The sequence below is a fragment of the Enoplosus armatus genome, chromosome 14 (assembly GCF_043641665.1).
Source record: "Enoplosus armatus isolate fEnoArm2 chromosome 14, fEnoArm2.hap1, whole genome shotgun sequence".
In the NCBI taxonomy this organism is placed as follows: Eukaryota; Metazoa; Chordata; class Actinopteri; order Centrarchiformes; family Enoplosidae; genus Enoplosus; species Enoplosus armatus.
This window is the reverse complement of record NC_092193.1, coordinates 6,467,079-6,487,763: the sequence shown is the minus strand read 5'-3', so window position 1 is coordinate 6,487,763 and position 20,685 is coordinate 6,467,079. Positions and strand designations below refer to the sequence as shown.

At 41.0% G+C, this 20,685-nt stretch overlaps 1 protein-coding gene across 7 annotated transcripts in view; it reads left to right on the top strand.

Moving 5' to 3' along the window:
• LOC139296587 (receptor-type tyrosine-protein phosphatase mu-like) overlaps positions 1-20,685 on the top strand; it is a 142,390-nt gene that overhangs the window by 48,606 nt on the left and 73,099 nt on the right. For 6 of the 7 annotated variants that reach the window (XM_070919039.1, XM_070919040.1, XM_070919038.1 and 3 more), the window contains exons 1-3: positions 2,660-2,683; positions 4,407-4,581; positions 11,057-11,350. In XM_070919039.1, coding sequence (XP_070775140.1) covers positions 2,660-2,683; positions 4,407-4,581; positions 11,057-11,350 — 493 coding nt within the window. Of the gene's footprint in view, positions 1-1,704; positions 1,821-2,659; positions 2,684-4,406; positions 4,582-11,056; positions 11,351-20,685 lie in introns of those variants that run through there. The other variant, XM_070919034.1, reaches the window with a different exon arrangement.

Genomic DNA, 20,685 nt, shown 5'->3' with positions numbered 1-20,685 from the left:
TCCCTGAAGATTTATGAGCATACAGTTGACATGCTGAAGTGTGCTCAGGATTTAATGTTGGAGTGGCTGTATTAAATCTATTCTTTGAGAGACGGGAGAAATAGTGCAAAAAAATAAATAAATAAATAAAAAATGGGGACGAAAAACAAATACCACCATACAGTGTTCTGCTGCTTGTGTTTGGGTTCCACTATACTTCTCCCTTAAGGATATTCAGTAAAGCATCTCATCTCTCAGATGTTCAGGAGTTCTGCTACCCTTGCTGAAGAGAAGTACAAGCACTTCAGAGTGCGCTGCGGCGCTAATGAACATGTAATCACTAGCATATTTAGAATTTTTCTACTTCGGCTTTTGGAATAGGCTGTGGCAGCCTGGTGGGAGTACAAGGACGAGGGCTCTTCAGGATTCCTCATTGCTATGCTTTTGAGTACTGAGATTCATGTTAGTCCATATGGCACTCCTTAAGTTTATACTAAGAGGTTTTCACACTCGACAGTCTAAGTCTTAATCAATACCACACGGGTTTTCGTCAATTGATTTATACTTTACTCTACCCCTCATACCCCAAGTATCAAGCTCCGATTGTTAGGGCGCTAATGACCTGGTAACCATTTGAAAGCAGCTGAATTCCTACAAATGTTATGCCAATGAGATGGATTTATATAGCGATATGTGTTGCATATAAATGTATTTGAGTAAATCAATGACACCTTGCGACGTGATCAATTTTTAAATGTGTAAAAGTGTGAGTAGATCAATAATACTCAATACTCAGTGGCAATTGGGTTTCTTTGAGTGATAAGCAAAGTGATCAGACCGACTCCTCAGTGGAGCACAGCCAATTCATTTTCTATTTATACGACCATGTGGAATATCTAGCACAAAGGTGTGATTATGCCACTGGGTGGTCTGCCTCTCCTTCTGTCATTAAGGAAGACATTAACGATGAGAAAAATAGATTTGTCTTTTTTGGCACTGGATGGATTGACAAGACAAAGTTATAAAGGAGGTGCAGTTCAAAGACAAGGTTATGAAATATTAAGTAGAAGTGAAAGTCTTGATGATGAAAGTGATAGAATTAGCTTTTGCCAAGTCTTTAGAGATTTGGTTATGTTTCGAATCAAGGTCGCTCCATTGAATTGCCCTATTTTTCTATGCAGAATAGCGGTACTAATCAAAAATGTTCTACATAAGTTACTTTCTGTGGACTATCCCAGTCAGTGAACATACTGATAATGAGCACAGTTGGAAAAGAGAATAATGCTTTTGGAAAAATCTCCTCAATCAATGAAAGGATGCAGTTAAGAGACAGAACTGACAGAAATTGGTTTTTGGCAGGTTCAAGATCAGCCTCTGGTGTCTCATTTTAAGGATTTAGGTGGAATGTTCCTCACAAAGCGATGCTGGCCTCCGGCACTGAGGGGTATCAGGTAGTGTAATAAAGAGCAGTATCCATTCAAGCCTACTTCTCTCCGTTCTGCAGTTATACGTACATACACGTGTTACAAAGTGGGTAAAAGTGAAATTCGTGGACACAGGAGCATAGATTGGCATAGTCTCCATGCGGCTACTCAAGCACCCAGTTCTGGTGATTAATTCCCATAAAGTACAAACCCATTTTAGGGAAGGTGAACTCTGCATCTCAGCATGTAATCCTGTGTAACTTTTGCAGCTCTCTGAAAGATATTTGCTCTTTTTTCATAGTGAACACACCTCACTTCCTGACTATAAAGGGAGTGGAGGTCAACGCTGGTCAGACTGCATCTTTTCACTGCACTGTCAATGGACGCAAAAGGGACAATTTCCGCCTCTGGCTTCAGGTGAGATCCATTTTTATCCTTTTACTTCCACTCTAGATCAAAGACTAGATCAGAGAGTGGAATCAGTATTAGAACTCGGCCCTCTGGACAGACCCTATTATATGTAATCATCTGATCTGGAGTCAGCAGTGCCACCAGGTCTAAAAATGCTGCAGGCCTTTGTCTCCTTTAAATGGGAAATTAGAAATGAAGTATTTGCCATTTAGTGTAGCAGGTTCTTCAATATGTTATGTTAATACAGAAGATCAATGTCTGGTTTGAGGGGGTTGCAATATTTTTCATAACTGGAAGGGTTACCAAATCAACATTTTATCCAACTTGACAACTGTCAACCATTTTGTGCAATCTGGACACCACTGTTGGCAACCGTCTTGTAAAAATGAGACAAAAGTCAAATACTTGATAAACAAAATAGAAATTGATGATCAATCAACATCACAAAACAACCCAAGACACTGTGACAGTTGTGCTTATTTCATAAATCACATTATTTGGTTCCAAATGGCTGGGTAAAAGAAAAAAAATAAGATGAGGCAGAAGTACTTTAAACATGTTTAACCCTAATTACATACGGCCAAATGTTAAACAGTTACACCACAGCCATAGACGGTACATCTTCCTGATTGGCTAGCAGATGTCTGCTTAAATTATACAACAGTAGACCTTAAATATAGTTCTGGTTAACAGTTTAACCACAACTCTAAATCAGTTTTCAAGGTATATTAAATCGTGGGTTATTGTTGAAACAGTGATTATTGTATGTTTTAAGCTGTTACCAGTTAAAGTAAAACCAACTTTATCATGGAGTTAAATTTACTGCAAACAAACTTTAAAAAACAATGGGCCCTCTAAGTACGAACCCTGTAAATGACCAAAAAGCATACAGTAAATTCAAAATGGCTAACTTCCTGTTGGGTTTAGGGCATGGTTCCAACAGACTTGTTTTTTTTAAGTCTCTGCATGATACGCCTGCCTACTAAATTTCGTGCATTGAGGTGAAATGCATGGCCAGGGCTGCTTCGTTAATATTTTGTAGGGGGCGCTATAGAGCCATTTTGCCACACTTATGCACGAGACCCATAGAATATAAAATTCTTTGCCACTTCTGACGTGTGTGCAAAGTTTCCTGACTTTTCGAGCATGTTAAGCCCCTCAAAACTGCATTTCATTGGGGAGATGAAGAATTATAATATTAAGAATTCCTTGTATTTCAATAGGATCCTCGCAGGTTTCCTGCTCGGGCCCTTATTATGGCGCGGGGTAGCGGGGCAATATTCCAACAAACAACGCAAAGTCAGAATTTTTAAGGAAAAAAAAAAACTCGGAAAAATTGTCATTTTTTTTGTCAAGGAACCACATCGCTTCACTTTGCAAGAATGGACAGCTGCGTTCCCATGGAAACCATGCTCACGCAGGCCCAGCGAAATATGACAGCTACAGTGGTTTGGGAAATAGCGACATGGGGCACTGAATTTGATGAATTTACTGTTTATCAGACCACAAATGAGACAAGAATTATATAGCTAGTGTGCTATTTCTTAACTGTATGCTCAGTGGGTGTCAGGTGTTAAGTAATGGGAAACGTTAATTCAGTTTGAGTCAAGCACAGAGGCTGTATTTTGTGTAGCTCTGGTTGTGTCTGTGTTTTTCTTGCGGCTGGTTGCTAAAACAAACAGCCAGCAGCGGTGCTGATACAGCAGATTGTGAGCTGTAGTTTCCCCGATAAACACACCGAAGTGAAGGGGTGTGTTTCCTTTTGACGAAAAGAAACAATGCTTCCAAGATTTTTCCTCGTAAATTTACGACTTTAAGCCGAGTTTTTTTATTTTTTTAACCAACAATAGCTTTTGTAATTTACTGTATGAATCATTTGACATATTCAAAGCCAAGACATTCACACGTTGCTTTATTCTGCCTGTGTGTTTGAGATTGCACCTGCTCACCAGATTTCCAGAGGCCTCTGTGTCTGGGAGGCAGGGGATTACAGTTGTTTCAGATCACCGCAGTATGGTCTTAACCTATATAGATGTTGGCTCTGTGGATACTGTGCACTATATCCGGCACAACTGAGCTGCACAGCGGTCTTGAATTGACCTTGTTCTGAGCAGCGAAGGTAGTGCATCTGGCAGACATAACCCTGCCGGCTCTGCTGCTAAGCACACTGTCACACATGTGATCAGTGGGAGCATGACGCTGGGTAAAGGTCCTCTGCCAGGTACTCCATCATTTTAACAAACACGTCCTCATTAGCACAGGAGCTGGAAAACAAACATTAAGTGAAGTCCCCCGATGACAGTAATGAAGAAATATTTCTAATGAACAAATGTCCCCCATCTGCCTGCTGTGAGGGGTGACAGCTGGGGAGAGCCCACTGCGTGTTTGTGTGTGTGCGTGCATTTCTGCGTGATAAATGTATTCCTACTATCAGCCACCGATGGGAATGATAGGACACAAACAAAAACGCACGAGAACAGACAACAAGTACACTCAACCAGAGTTTCTGAAACACACAAGGTCAGGCCACTTTGCTTATTAAACCTTTCCATTTTGGAGGCTCACTTGTGTGTTTGTCTCGGTTCCAAACAGGGCATCGGTGGACGGGAGGCCCCAATGAAAGCCACTAAACCTTGGAACAACCGGCGCTTCATAGGCACTTTTGATGTAGAGAACACAACGAAGGGCGACTCGGGCCGCTACCGCTGCATCGTCCACTCAGACAAAGGGGTTGGAGTGTCCAATTATGGGGAACTAACCATAAAACGTGAGTATTGGTCCCAGAGCAGAGAGAAACACAAACATTGCCTATCTGAACGAACACAGCGCAGACAGCAGGAATGGGTTTTTTTCCCATCTACATGACCTCTACGCATACAGCAAAGTCAACAGGAGATAAACAGGAAGTGCTTCATGTTCGTAGATGAAAATGTCCTCTAAGGCGATACTAAAAATACAAGCTTTTTATGTTGATTTGTTATCCAGAGGACTTTAATACTTTCCCTGTAAAGGCTGTCCTTGACTGAGCACAATTCCACCTAAAAGATCACAAAGGCAAGAGGCACCAGGGTTTACTGTAACCTCACTGATATTTCACTCCTGCAGTCATTTGATATGAATTTATGGAGTCGTCTGAAACTAAATCCTGCAAGGCCTCACTTTCCTACAGCCCTATAGCCCGGTAATGGCCTTCTATATTTCTTCACCTCAATTTTCTCCCTGTGCTCTCAATTGAATTTACTGCCCCGATTTTTTTTTTTTCAGGTTCTTTTTTTTTTTGTCTCCAAGCTTTATGTGATTGATAGGTTTAATCCTGGCTGTCCAGATCGAGGTCTGTCAATCATGCGAGAATGGCCGGGCCCAGACACAGCAGAGTGAAGAGGGAGATAAAGTCTCTCTGCCCGAGTGTATCAGTGGGTTTCAGTGGTGTACTCAAAGAAAATTTACTGACACACTGGAGGCACTCAAAACCACACTCGTGCATAAATTCAGCCACACAATCACTCGCACTTGCACATACTCGCTGGACGGCAGTATTTTTGCTGATTGCTGCTTTCAATGTGTTACTAGATATATTTTTACTCAAGACAAACCAGTTAAGTGTAAAGTGCTTTTGTCATAAATATTTAAAATACAGTAATTTTTGAGATTTAGGAATTCATTGAATCTTGTAATGCATCCTACTTTAGATTCTGCAGAGATTTCACACCTCGATGACTCCGACATAAGCCAACCCGTCGCGGGAAGAAAAGAGGCGTTTTCACGGTTATAAGTGTCGCACATAAAAAAGCTGATATCTCCTCTTATCGTACCAGTCATAAAACAAGTGCTTAACCCTCCTAGCAATGTGTCTGAGTCGTAAATCCTCCTTAAATGTGTATTCACCGCTTCCGTGACTCGTTTTTGGAGGAGTGACCACGGAGCGATTCTGTGGATTATGAGCCTGCTACAGTCACACAGCGCCCCCCCCACCACCACCACCACCACCCCCACCCCTCATTACCATACACTGCCTTTTTCTTCAACATGAGGAGAGTGAATGCTTGATTATCCCAGATAATCACTTCTGCCTTTCATGCCAGTATTCAGTCAGATTTATGTGCCTATGTGGAAGTGCACTGCATGTATTTCCAGAGCGCCATACGGATTGGCCCTGTGCAGCCCCTTTCCTGTCCCGTGTGATGGGCTCTCCTGTAGTGCAGCCAGTGGTTCTGAAAGGGGGATAATTACTCCCTGTCCAAGGGCTGGCTCCTTTCTTGGCCTGGTTAGAATCACCTGGAGCCCGCAAAGCGTTTGCTGAGCTCCATCGTAGTATTCTGGGCCGTGCTACCGACTCAAGGCTGCCGAGGTGCGGCCGTGTCAGCACTAACGAGAATGGCCACCAAAAATCGAAGGCCGGCCAGCCAAGCTCGCTGTCACCCGCTCTTCTCCTATCAAGGGCAGATCAATTCTTTACGCACAGCAGCCCAATTAGGAGATTGCACAACGTAATGAGGACCTCTTGCATCTTAGCAAGTGAGGCTCAGTGGAGGTAACGGGCAAATGAAAGAAGGAGTTATAAAGACTCAGATCTAACCAATCTAACAACAGAGCGGCAGCTCTTATTATTGCTCTCTGTGTGGTGAGAGGCAAATGGATGGAAAGGTGTGTGTGTGTGTGTGTGTGTGTGTGTGTGTGTGTGTGTGTGTGTGTGTGTGTGTGTGTGTGTGTGTGTGTGTGTGTGTGTGTGTGTGTGTGTGTGTGTGTGTGTGCGTGCAAGTATGTGCTATTCATGTATGTTTTGTAGTGCTGAAATGATTAGTCTATTGATTAGTCAATGGAAAGAAAATGAAATGACAATTTCGAGAACTGATTAATCATTTAAGTAATTTATTAAACAAATTGCCAACAGATTCACTGGTTCCAGTTTGTCAGATGTGAGGATTTGCGGTTTTCTTCTGTGTTATATTGTTAATTGAATATATTTGGGGTTTAGACTGTTGGTTTAACAAAACAAGCACTGTGAAGTCACCAGCTTGGGTTCTGGGAACTTTTGATGAGCATTTTTCACAATTTTCTGACATTTTATAGACTAAAAAAAATAATAAACACATTAATTGATGATGAAAAAAACATGTTAGTTGCAGCCCTAGTATGTTGGTTCGTACTTTGTCTTTGTCAATCTGCTTTGGGTCCATGTGCATGCCAGTGTGAGTGTTTTTCATCACATGTGAATGAGTGTGCATTTGTGTGATTGCGCTCTGGCAAGCGGGCAGGTGCTGTGGTAGAGGAGGTCGCAGCTGTCGCCAGGCCGTTTGCCTGTCTGGTCAACATCATGACAACAGCTGCTCGCTGACCTCGCGTATGGCCGCCACTGTCATCTGCGCGTTGTCACCCATCTCCAGCCAGCACGAAGCTCACTTCGAAGCCCTTTCCAGGGCCCCTCTGCTGCGAAGCTGCCTCGTGAGGCTTAAACAGTGGGAATTGAGTTGTTAATATCCTAAAGTGTTCCAGCACTTGAGTGTATTTCACACCGGTAATCTGTTATTTTCAGTGCGTCTGCTATGGCTGTTGAGCAGAGGATTACTGCACCTACAGGAATTATTTCATCACTGTAAGCCGCTGATGCTTTTGTGAAGCAGTAACTTTTCAAAGTTAAATGAAATGCTTATTGATATAATACATCATGCTGCTTAGTCGTATTGTTACAGAAATAGTCTCAAGTGATGACAGTAAAAATAGGTTTTGAATAGCAGCAGAGGCATCTATGCATCACAGTGCATAAAAGAGCATCTCTATCGAAGAAGACTGATTCAGTGATTGAAGGGCTCTTGCAGTCTGACGGGTAATCCTGTAAGATAATACCAGATAATCATAAAATGCAGTATCATAACTTTAGTGGACATTAGTTGGTTGAATTTCCTGTTCTTTCTCATCCTGTGAACCAGTCATGTCTGAGTCAGCAGTTAGAAACTTTGTCATATTTTGAGGGCCATTTGGTCCTTTGCATCACAAAGTGATATCAAGAATGAGTGTGTTTGCAAATGTGTCAGTAAAATCTGGTAACAACCTACATGACACTTTTTCATAAAAAAACAAAAATCCAGATTTCTCAAATGTACTTTCAGTAAATTCAAAGTAATTCTTACTTTTAATTTTGTTTGTTTGAATAAAGATACTTATTATGCAATGAAATAAATGACATCTGGTCTTATAATCGTACATGCCATCTGGTTTTCTCAAGAGAAAAAATAAAATCCAAAAAGCCAAGCAACTAAAGAAAACTTGAGTTCTCTGTTCTCTGAAACCAACATTGAGGAAACCCATTTTAAACATTTTAGTCTCATCGATGTTTTAAAGTATAGCAAATGTCAAACACTATTACAGTACCAGTATTCTTTAATACATCATTGTAATATTAGGGATGGTATTACAGGGTGAGCCTGTTTTCTGTTGTTTAAATTAATCTGAGCATGTTGCCACTTAACTCAGTTAAACCCCTTTTAAGACATAACAACAGACCATAAAAGACCATCAAAACAAGCCAATGGTTGAAGCCAGATTTTGGGTCACCTCATACTCCTGTCTGGCTCAGACACGCAGACTAGTTCACTGCGTGTAAATTCAGGAGAGGACCTGCTGGATTAGCTGGTTCGCTTTAGGTGATGTTGCTTGGAGCTTGGATTAGTGGGAGTTTAGGGATATGCGACGAAGGTCACCGTGGGGTAACCATCTGCTGAGGGAGAGCCTCCAATTCTCTGTAGGACACCTCAGACTGCTCCTAATGTGCCCAGAGAGCTCTCCCTCTCCATGACAACTCCATGAGAAGCAGCCAGGCGACTAATGGCATTATTCTGTTACATGTGTGCGCTCATTAGGGCTACTCACCGTGGCCTCTGGGACGTGTAACTATTGTCGTGCATGACGAGGGTAGATTCCTAACCAACACCTTGGCTGTGGGTTATAGCTCTTTGTTGACAATGGCAGGTTTTTGGTTGCACCAGGAGACAGGAGTGTTCAAATCATGAAAGACATGACGGTGAAATAGTGATGGTGGACTTGTTTTGTTATCCTTATATTTAAATGATAAAAAGCATTTTTGTCAGAAGTGACTTTAAAAAGTGGAGATAAAAGTGTAGAACTATTTCTATAGACGTCAGAAGTTTCAAATAAAACCTCCCCTTAAATATTGTGCTTATATAATAGTACAATCCTGAAAATGTCCCGCAGTTGAAATAACTGACATTTCGAGAAGCCTCATTAAACCAGAAATGGCACAAGGTTTAAGCAAGATTAGACAAGTATTGGTGACATAACAGAAAAAAGGTCATCTTCAAGGTTGTCATTGAACACCACATTGGTCTGAAAGAGATAAACTTGTGTTGAAGAATTTGAGATTACATTTCCGACAAATCAAAACAGACACAGAAGGTTAAAAGGGCCCATAAATTGATTCATTTCCAAGTGTTACACTATTCATTTTGGAGAAAAGACGTCCTTACCTTTTATTAAATATTTGTACAATAGACTTTGTGGAAGTGTTTCTTTTATTTATTAGCCAAAGACTGCAGTTTCCTGTTAAATGACTTAATTAGTTTTCATTGTGTACCTTGAATCATTTTGTGCAGGTCTCTAACTTTGAAAGATCTGGACATTTGTACAGTGAGTCTGGTTGACACAAAGGCTGCAACACGGATGAAGCTGACCTCACACTGAGGGCCCTATAAAGAGCGAAAGTATTAAGAGTTGGATGTTGAAATGCAGTTTCTCAGTTAGCGCTTTAGTTATTTTGACAGAATTATGGAGGGATAAAACATTTTAACACTGTTTAAATTGAAGTGCAGTTATTTGTCTGATTGGGAAATCTCAGAACCATCCCTGCTTTTGAACAGCAATACTGGAATATAGTAGTACAATTGCCCAAGTACTGAACTTAACTCTAAATATTAACTATTATCCTTATTATTATAATCCTTGAGGTCTAACAAACATTTAGAGTGCATTTTCCTTCATCATAAAACATTTGCGAAACTGATTTTTTAAGTGTTTTAAATCCAGCATTGTTTACATCCATGTTTACTAGCCTGCATTCTTCTTCTTCTCTACTTTTGCTGGTGCATTGCAGCACATCTTGGCATGTTACCGCCACCTGTTGATCAGTGAGATAGTGTGAAAGCATTGGTGGGAATGTGTGCCGCGTCACTCTCATGTGCGTCCTCTGACTGCACTTTATCAGTTAAAGATATTTGTGTTCGTCACAAGAAGAAGTGAAACATGCACATCTAAAACAAGCAACATGTGCAGAGCATATACACTGAACTGTGTGTCATATGCATCCCATGTATATGCAGCTCTTTTATATTAGCAGTTGTGTTTTGGTGGAAAAGCAATGCTGACTCGATCACATTTTTCTTGAACATGTCAGACAGAACATGTATGTTTGTAACTGCCAAAAATAGTTAGTTGCACATGACAACTGAAATGATTAGTAGAAGGGTGAATTGTGTGGTAAAAGTAAGAATAGCCCACATAGTTAACATACTGTTGAGTTGTGTTTCAGACTTTCCCGTCGATGATTTTAGCTTTAAATAGAATTTCAAAATTCCACAACTGTCATAAGTTGAGAGATTAAACCAGCGCCTGAATCAGACAAGAGAGATGACAACTACACTTGTTGTCAATTACTTGAGGCTTTTCCATAGAAGTTCTCTGATTGAAATCAATATGTTGTTCAATAGGAGCATCATTTGCCAAGGTCTTGACTTGAGTCAGTGTACTACTGATGATGAGATTTCTCACCAAGCTGGAACTATTGATTGTTGCGCGGCTCTCCTTAAATACCTCGATTGTTGGGAAACATGAAAGTATTCTTCATGTGTGTCGAGAGGATTTTGATGTGGTTGACTGTTTAAAAGAAGAAATTGATTTTGAGCTTGTTGTTTGTTTGGTACAAGCATTTATCTTGGGGAATGTCAATTTTTACACAAATTACCTGTATTCATAACAATAATGATAATAACTTAATTCATATAGCACCTTTCAAAACAAAGTCACAAAGTGCTTCACAAACGAAACAAATGCAAGTAAATCAAATCCAAAACACAAGATATGAAACAAGTTAAAATGATTTAAATGAATGCATTTAAGTCCAGAAGAGATTTAAAAGAGGATAGTGAGTTTGCCCTGGAAAGGAGTATTTTCAAGACTTTCCACCATTTCACCATTATAATATAACATCAATCAAAAACGTTTTCTTTCCCTAGAGCCCCCTGTGCCAATTGCACCACCCCAGCTGACTGCTGTTGGTGCCACCTACCTTTGGATCCAGCTGAACGCCAACTCCATCAATGGGGACGGCCCAATCATCGACAGGGAGGTGGAGTACCGCACTGTGTCAGGCACCATGTACGACCTGCAGCCCGTAGACAAGACCACACACAAGATCGGCCACCTGGATCCAGACACAGAGTACGAGATCAGTGTTCTGCTGACCAGACCTCTGGAGGGAGGCACCGGAGCACCTGGACCCCCTCTGAGGGCCAGGACCAAATGTGCTGGTAAGGCCAAAAATACCATTACTTACAGAGCACCACTGGGATTTTATGGTAAATTATACCGTATGTTGTTTCACACACATGAGGAGGTTTAAAAACCAATTCCAAAATGCTGTAAAACCAATGTTGTAGATGGGTATATTGTGTAACATAAATACATACACTGTGTAAACCAAGCTTAGAAAATGAACTAGAACTAGATAGAAACCCCCATTTCATTCATCCATTTATTTTCAAATGAGAAACGTGCTGCAGGGGCAGTTGTGTCAAACCTACACTTCTTTGACATATTGAAAGCTTACTTACCAAGTACTGTGCAAAGCACAGCTTTTTAAAAGAGATACATGCCAGTATTGTAGAGGAAGTTTCTATGAGATACAAATTAAATAAAGAAGGACACCTACATAATGCGAACAACTTCAAGGTGTACCAAACCTATACGGCTAAGGTTGCTATGTCAACACCGATAATCCTGGAGCATAAACTGTCTGTTTGAGCTAGATGAGCTTTAAAAACCTAAACTGAAAACACCACAACTAAAAGGCACAATAGGTAACAAATATAGTATTATTGCCAGCTCTCTCTCAAGTCTAGCTTAATAATTAATGACCTGTCAATTACACATCAAAGGCAATGCCCAGGGAAGAGCAGCATTTCGTATTTGGAGCTTTTCATATCTGTTACAAAATAATTTGCAGTTGTTTTAAAACCGAGTGTTTGAACCAGATTATAAGATGAATCAAAAACCAACGCAGGGAAATCTCAAGGGACTTTGTTAAAAAAAAAAATCACAATTTTAAATTGTATCTTTAACCCCCAAAACACAAACACAAAGGAAAAACAGCTGCTATAAAAAATACTTTTCCTGCAGGTGGCGCAACCATAGCACTTTCTTTGCCTGTAGGTGGCGATATTTACAAACCACTGAGTTGGCTCGTGTATAATCTGCCTAACTTAACTCCCCTATGTGGTGAATGTACAGCCTGCTGCATGTGTGCGTCTCAGTGCCAATAGGAGCTACACATCTAAATATAAGGATAACGTCTCTATTACAGCTAACATCGCTAACAACTGAAGAAAGGAGGTTCACTTTCATTGTCAGCACTTTGCACAGTCCCAACACAATGACTGTCTGATACAACAGAGAACAAAAGTGGCCCACTTGATTAAATAGAGAGCGAATTTGTAACAATCCTGTTTGAAAGAATGGCCAGTCCATTCATTCAACATTTAAAAAGTATAATTTATTGTTATTGCCTTAGGCTTGTTGTATTTGAGTTTGTACCATCCCTAATTTACTTTTAACAAACAAAACATTTCAAAAGGATTCCCATTTTTACAAATCACCCCCTGCATACAATAAATATCCATCAGGCCTCCATTGTTGGTAAAGCTCTATTGTGTTTCCTCTAAAGCCTCATTGCATTTGAAGAAAATAACTGCAGCTCACAATTACCCAACATATATCATTGCCATTTTACTTAATTAATTATTTTCTATAGTAGACAAAGCCCTCTGTGTTTTCATTGTTTCCACCTATAGATCTTCATTAAGATTCTGGGCATATGGACATAAATTGTCTCTTTTCTAAGTAATGTATTCAACAGTGAGCACCTGGAACAGTTAGAGCAGTGCATACCTTTTAAGCATTATGTGTAACAGAAACAAACTGATATGAACCAATGGAATAATAACAAGTTTAAGTACACTCTTTCAACTTCCCTTGCTATTTGCAGCAGCTGTGTGTCACAATAATTGATGTGATTTATAGTTGGCTCCAGACATAGAGCTGAAAACTGCCCAGCCACATGGTTAGCTTTATAACTACTTGTTTACTGAGCTTAATTCTCATTCCAAAGTCCCTGCAAGCTTCCTAATTCATCAGCAACACAGATTGATATCATGTGTGAAGCAAAGTGGCACCTTAAATTTGGATCATTTTATCGCTGCTATACTGTGGGTTTTCAAACATGTACATGAACACTTTGAGAATGCCTGATGATATTGTACAAATTGCCCTTCTCACAACATTAACCAGCTAAATTCCCTTGCTGTACTAGGATGCCAACTCAGGGAACAAAACAAACCTAGCCTCAGCATTTTCCCAGGCTAATGCTGTTTGGTGTCCAGAGAAATGCTGATGAAAATGAGATTTTTCTCCCCTCCCTGCCCAGGGTGTAACCCCCTCTCCCCACTGTGAAGGTCATGAGCTTATTCATTTTTAGTCTGGCTGATAGGGATGAATGGCCCTACCTGTGCAGCCTTCTGAGCCGGGCCCAGCTTCTGCGGGGGGCCTGCCCCTTGGCCACCCTGCCGGTCACAGTCGAGGAGATTGATGGCCCCGGCTCCTGAAGTGTGTTTGAGGAAGCAGCTCTTGATCTTGTCCGGCTCTCTACTGGTCTTTCCCACTGACAGGCTGGGCCTCAGCAGAGCTCCTAATTGAACGGTTAAGACTCACAGGGCTGTGCGATACATCACTGTTGATACAGACAGGCCCAGAGACTCGCTCCCCCTCTCCCTGCACTGCTGTCTGGACGCACTAATGAAAATCTGTGGCCACTTTAGAGCACTGTCTCTCACATAATTATTCATAGCCATGCCTTGGTCACTTCGCAAACTGAGCAATGTTTCTGATGACAAAGGATGTTTTAATTCAATCTTCTGTAAAATGGGAAATGTATAATGCAAGGACGCCACCAATTCAATTCAGAAGCAGGAGGAAGAAAAGGGTTGCCTTGAAAGGTTTTCTTTCCCATGAAGCACTTCCATTACTTTCCTAGTGAACTTCAAAAGAATGTCTTTTCCAAGGCTCTGTGATTGCTCTAGGGGGTTATTTGTGGGTTTCAAGGGTTTGCAGAATGATTCAAACAACATTTTGCTTTTGCATATCCTCATGTCTTTGGACTGGTGATGTCGAATTTCACAACTTGTTAACATTTTTTTAAATATTTTTTTCTTTTCCTACTGGCCAAAATTACTCGCCAAAACATTTTTTGAGCTAAAAGAGAAAAACATTTGGTAACTGCGCTCCCTTTCCGTGTGAAATTTATGTCTGTGTGAAGTTGTTTACCACTTCAGAGTCTTCCACGCTTGGTAAGTGCTACTTGAAGGAAGACACTGTAATATCAGGTGTTGCCCTAGGATCACAGCAGGGTTCCCTGCATTTCAGCAACACTATTGTGAGACCATCTCACACAGAGAAACCATTTCCAGCCCACACTATGAAGGCAGATAAGCAAGCCTTAAACAACTACTCCTCTGCAGTTTGAGTTGTACCTTAGATCTGTGTGGAAAACTATTTGCCAGCGCTTTTCAATCTTCACATCATAATCAGGTTTGGTTTAAGACAAACACAGACCCATTTCGAACGTGGTGTCCCTCCACTTTACAAGCAAACATTTGGAACATTTTGTTACTCCAATAAAAGAGTCATTCTCAAATGTGTGTATTGAACCCATCTGCTGATGACAGTTACCTTTGTCACCTAAACAATGTCAAAGTCAGTAAGGGGTGTACATATAATTTCATACTAGTTTCCATGTTAGAAGAACAGTCTGTCTTGCGTGTCTCATTTCCACCCTATGGCCTTTGCTGTCCCGCTGGCTCTCGGGCGCTTTAAAAATGGCAGTACATGATGTCCATGCTGGGTCCAAACACCTGCTCAGACTCTAGCCTCTGCCAACTTCACATCTCCATCTATAAGTTGTCTCCATCTGCGCTCCAGTACCACGTGGGAGTAGTCTCATCTGTTTGTTTTTACTTTGCCATTCTGTTGCACTGAGTGCTATTAAACACAGGGGAATCAGCATTAATCAGGGCTCAGCCCTCGTTTAAACACTTTATAACTGTGGAGAGTAGGGAGGAGCTGCGCAATTATGTTCACCCACACCAAGGTTGGTTATTTGCATTTAGCCTCCTGGTTAATTTGTGAAAGACCAGGCCTGTTTTGATGCAAATAAGAATGATGCCAGTGTTTGGCAACTTGAAAAAGGTAGTAGTGGTAAAATCACTTTATTTGCCAAGTACAATCATTTCTATAATTTTTCAGTGACATTGGTGCAGGGACATAACAACTCGAAGGACAAGTGTGAATGGGTTTTTTTCAAGCAAATGCTTTACACCAAGTAAAGCATTTATTAAACACAACTTCATGGTAATTTTCATGGAGTTGGCATGTCTGTCACACTGGAACTTATACATGGACAAAACATTACAGCAGCCATGCTCAATGAAGAAGTGTCTTAACATGAAATGAACACGTCATACAGTGGGGGAAGGGGCTTCCAAACATGGCTTGGAAGAAAAATAGAAAATAAAATTGGATCCCCTTGCTTGCAAACATTTTTGATAAATTCATAATAAACAATAAACATTTATTTAAAGCTTCTGATGCACAAGATGAATTCCACAGTTGCTGCGACAAAACTTGCAGTTTGGTAGCCAGCGCTTTTACAGCATTTTACAAAAGTATGATGTTCGTATGTATGTGCATCAGAAGCTTTAATAAAAATGTTCAAGCAAGGAGCTTGCATATGAAGTAAAATATTTCTCTCTAAATGCTAACATGACTAGCTTAGCTACTTTCACCAAAATGGTTGCAAAGGGTCAACAGGAGTTAAAGGTTAGAGAGGGTAGCTTTTGAAAAAGGTGTAGGTGCTAGAAATATCGTTTAAACCATTCTTCTGTACATTGTTTCACTTAGCAAAATGCATACAGGTTGAACTGCATAAGGAGTTAGCAGTACAGTCTTGGTGCAGTGTGAAGTTATTCTAAATAGAATGAGATACATGAACTAAATTATGGAAGCTCTACTGTGCAGATCTGTATTATCCATAGAAATCCTGTCGGAAAAATACCATCACTGCCAGACCTTGAAAAGTTTGTGACTCACACTCAAACTCTGGAAATGTTACCCTGTTACATGAGCATAGTGAGAATCCTATACGCTATACAATTAACTGTCTGTTGATGCCATTTACTGAAAAAAACATATTTTTCATCTTTTTTTAAACCTCTTTTAAACCATGCAAAGTAATGAATAATAGTAAGACTGATTCACGCAACGCAACTTTTCTGCCATTGTTCAGTTGTCAGAAGGGGCTTTGAACAGTGCAATCAGTATAAAAGACCTTTTTTCCAATGCATTCTTAATTTGTCAAGAAAAGAAGATGATGTAATGAACTGACTTACTGTAAGGACAGTTAGGGCTCGGTATGACTTGCATAAAATCTCTGTGAATATTCTTATTCGCTTTCAAGAATTTGCCTCCATTGTGAAAGCAAAGGTGTGATTGACCTTTCCTTCAGGAATAATTGACTGATTATATCCTTGTGTGTGTGTGTGTGTATATATATATATATGTATATATATATATATACTGAAACTGCAGTGTTAAAGAAAAAATAAGCAGAGTAGGAAGGATGGTGCATTGTCACCAAGTCCTAGGACAGAGATACAGGTTGACAGCATGTACTGTTTGCTAAAAAGGTGTGTAGTTTTCAAGTTGTGGGACGCTATTGTTAGCCTGCTAACCCAGTTAGCTCCATCAGCTTACATTGTTTCCAGTCGCACTTAATCGAGTCAGTATATTTCGCATTGCCAAGTCTTGTCTAACCGAGCCTTGACATTTTATTATCAAAGGTAGAATGATGACCTGTCAGCTATAACTGCCATTTTTCCCCCTCTATAGCTTCATGCATGTCTACAGGGTATATTCCCTCAGTGACGTCTAACCCTTTGTGATGGTTGCTTTTTTTTCCGATGGCTGAGATTGAGCAGATCTGTCTCTGTGTGTCTAAAAGGAGAGGAAATTGTTTGCGAGGTTTGATGTGTATAATTAATGCTATTGTTGCCTTAAGGCATGAATAGAAAGCCACTTCACCTCACCATCCCTGATAACATTGGTCTGATTTGTCACCCACAATAGCTGGCAGTCATGTGACCTATAGGGTTTATATATTGTCTGTGGCGAGGTGAATGAAAAGCCTCAGTTTGAGGACCATTGAATTTGTGTTCTTTTGTCAGTCAGACAAAACAGGGCAGATTGAGTTTGTGGTGTGCAGGAAGGTTATAGGAGGACCACAATAAAAATCTTTTTATCACAGGCAGTTGGAAGTAGAATGGCGAATTGTGTTCTATCATATTGGCGCCGCAAAAGGCAAATTGTGTTCTTTTCAAGGACACGTCTTCAAACAACTGCTGTTGGAAAGGACAGAGACAGAGAGTGAGAGAGACTCTGCATTTATAGCTGTTTCATTATTATTATTTCCCTCATCTCCATCACTCCATCTATCTATTCCCCAAGCACGAAGGAACTGAGACTCTGAGAACAGATGTGCACGAACGATACTCTGGTGACATCCACGTAAACTTAGTGTCTTCTTACTCTAGAGCTGCCTCACACAGCTCCTCACAAACAATTATCATCAAGGTTGTTTGTAACCTCAGCTCTTAAGCCTCAAGAGAATGATAAATAGCTGTAGTTTAGTCAGGCTTGGCAAGATCCTTTTTTTTCTGCTGTTTTTAAATTTGAACTGAAATGCTTCTCAAGGTCTTTAAATGTTTCTATTCTTCGTGTTTAATTATTCATGGTCTATCTGCTGTAATTTTTGTCACAGATTTTCTCCATCCTTTTGCTGAATTATAGATGTCCCATTCCCCTTGCTAGGCGTCCAGGAAGCACTCATTCAGTCTGGTTGTATAACTCTAACTCAAGACTATTTGTGCGTCTCCGCCTCAACTAAAGGACAGGAATGTCAGGAAGGCTGCGATTTATATCCTGTATTCCACCACCTATATAGCTAGATCTTAGATCTCATATATCTCCTAAGTAGGTGGCTCAGAAAACCCAGCAACCATTTCACAAAGTCAAGCGCTTCACTTTGATTTACACTCTGGGTAACACCCTGAGTTGAGTGCGACACATGCAGGTTTTTGGCGACAAATGACAATGCCACACAGGCCATCTGGGAAGTGTTGAAGTTGAAGAATCACCTCGGTAACCTCCCACTGCTCCTGTAGAGATTGTGTCCCCGTCGGTAAATGAGGGTTTGTGTTATTCCCGTTTGTAAGCCCTAACCACAGGCGTTTTCCCCAGGAACCTGAACACAAAAGACAAAGCCTGGTCTGACAGTAGAAATGGATGTGTGGGCATGTGTATGTGTTAAGACAGATGGGAGAGGAGGGGGTCAGTCCACCTGTCACTCTGACCCCAATCAGCGTGCAGTATATTGGTCCAAACTAAATGAAAGATTGATTTAACCAGTTCCACCTCCGCTGCCTCTGCTCTTCCCATCAACTGGCTGTCCATTTGTTTTCCTCCGGTTGGTGGACTTGCGCTTCCCTTCACCTTTTGCCCCTGAGACACACTGGCTAGGTTTGTTCTTTTAATCCCTCTAAATGGCCAGTGATAGAAAAGACTGCCTTCTGACATTTCATACCCTGTTATTTATTGAGGTATTTATTCCATTTTCGATTTTTAAATCAAAATACGGTGCTTGGTATTTGAAGTAAAGAGGTTGTTTGCTTCTTGTAGAAAAGTCTTTAGCAATGGAAATATCACCTCAAGTGCTATTGAACTTATTTTTCGTCTCCACCCCACTAAATGCTACCATCATGATGAATAAACTGTAGAACCCCTTTTAGCTTTAGTGGGCTTTAAACTACTGCATTGCCCACTATGTTGCAAAATATAATGGGAGTAAGTAACCATTATTAATTCATGAAATTACTGATTCCATGTAAATATACAGTATACAAACCCCTAGCACCAGACTGCTGCATTCTGCATAGAAAATTGCGCCCTTCTTCCCAATGTCATCTAGTTCCAACAGGAACACGCATGCATCACACATGCATACACTACTGGAATCTGGGGAATCTACTCTTTCCAGTAACAAACAATTTGCAATGAGGATAAACACGCATGAACACATTCAGAAATCAAGCAAAACAGGCACTCCTTCTATCTTTAGATCTGGTCTCAAAATCATCGATTGTTGTCTGTACATCCAATTCAAAATACAATTTTAAACAATACAAATTTGGGCTGCAAGAAAAGGAGTGGAGCATAAATGACCTATGGTTTGGACGTGTTAAGCTGCCAGTGTGCTTATTTGCAAGTGCTTGTTGGATGGTCAAATACCTTCAGAAACCCCCTCCCACCCACACCTTTCCAATGTCAGATTAGGGGGGCTGTGTCCGACCATTTCTGTAAAACACAAAACAACACTCTGACATTCACACCCACTTCACGCCGTGATTGGCCAGCTGTGCGGACGTGAGAAAGCAAGCTTTCTTCGAACAATTTCTGTCACTTTCCATGTGAACAACTAAGTGCAACACTATGAATGCTTTCCAGGAGAGACTGAGCCTGAAAAAATGCACCATTATCTCCATATTTGAATTATATCCCTTCTCTATGACGGCCGGCTTTTCACTCAGCGGCAACTATAAACACTTTTCTGACATTCTCACATGGTCGGACAACAGGTTGTACAAACTAGTTCTATTCCAGCATGTTTCCAAACTTAAATGTTGTAGACTATAGTTCCTGCCATAAAATTACACTTTTCTTTTTTTAGGGTGGTGGATCCTGAACAAAGAGAAGTACTGACTTGGTATGACTTGACAGAGTTTTGACATGCATCATCCTCCTGTGCTGGTAGGGTGCATCTTACTCTCCCGCTCACGCTTTAGCTCCCCCTTTCTATTCAGCGCTGTGAGAAGGAAGGCATTCACCCATTCATCTCCACCCCTACAGCTTCGGGGGGTTCATCAGACAAGGTGGCAGCCCAGCCCCGGCCCTGCGCTGGTAGTTTCAATTCGATCCAGTGCGTTGTAGGCCCCTCCGCCCCTCATCCTCACCCATCATGGCAGTCTCATTTATCATGAGGCCTATAAAGAAGGACTTGATAGAGTGAGGAGCGACCAGCACCATTCAATAAATCCTTGTGATTATCCACGCCTCCAAGGTGTATGGGCAAAGTGTCTGTGTGTGTGTCCTGAGCACGTGGGCATTTATCTCTGACTTTGTAATGGGTGTAGAGGGCGATGTTAGAGCACGAGAGGTCCATGTACAGTGCCTTTTAAAGTGCTATCAATTATAACATGTGTACACGCGTCAAAACCAAGGCCTGGTTTGACTTGTTGCATTTGATGGCAACAGAAACCTTGGCACCTCTACCGTCCCCCCTCCTCTATTTTAGCTTTCTTTTTCCAATCCCCCACCCACACATTGACTCCTGCCATCTCTCCCTCTTAACCCCCTCCCTCCTCCCTTTCTCTTCCTCCAGAGGACTGCATAGAGGAGCACTCTAGGAGGGTGATGGAGCTTTGAT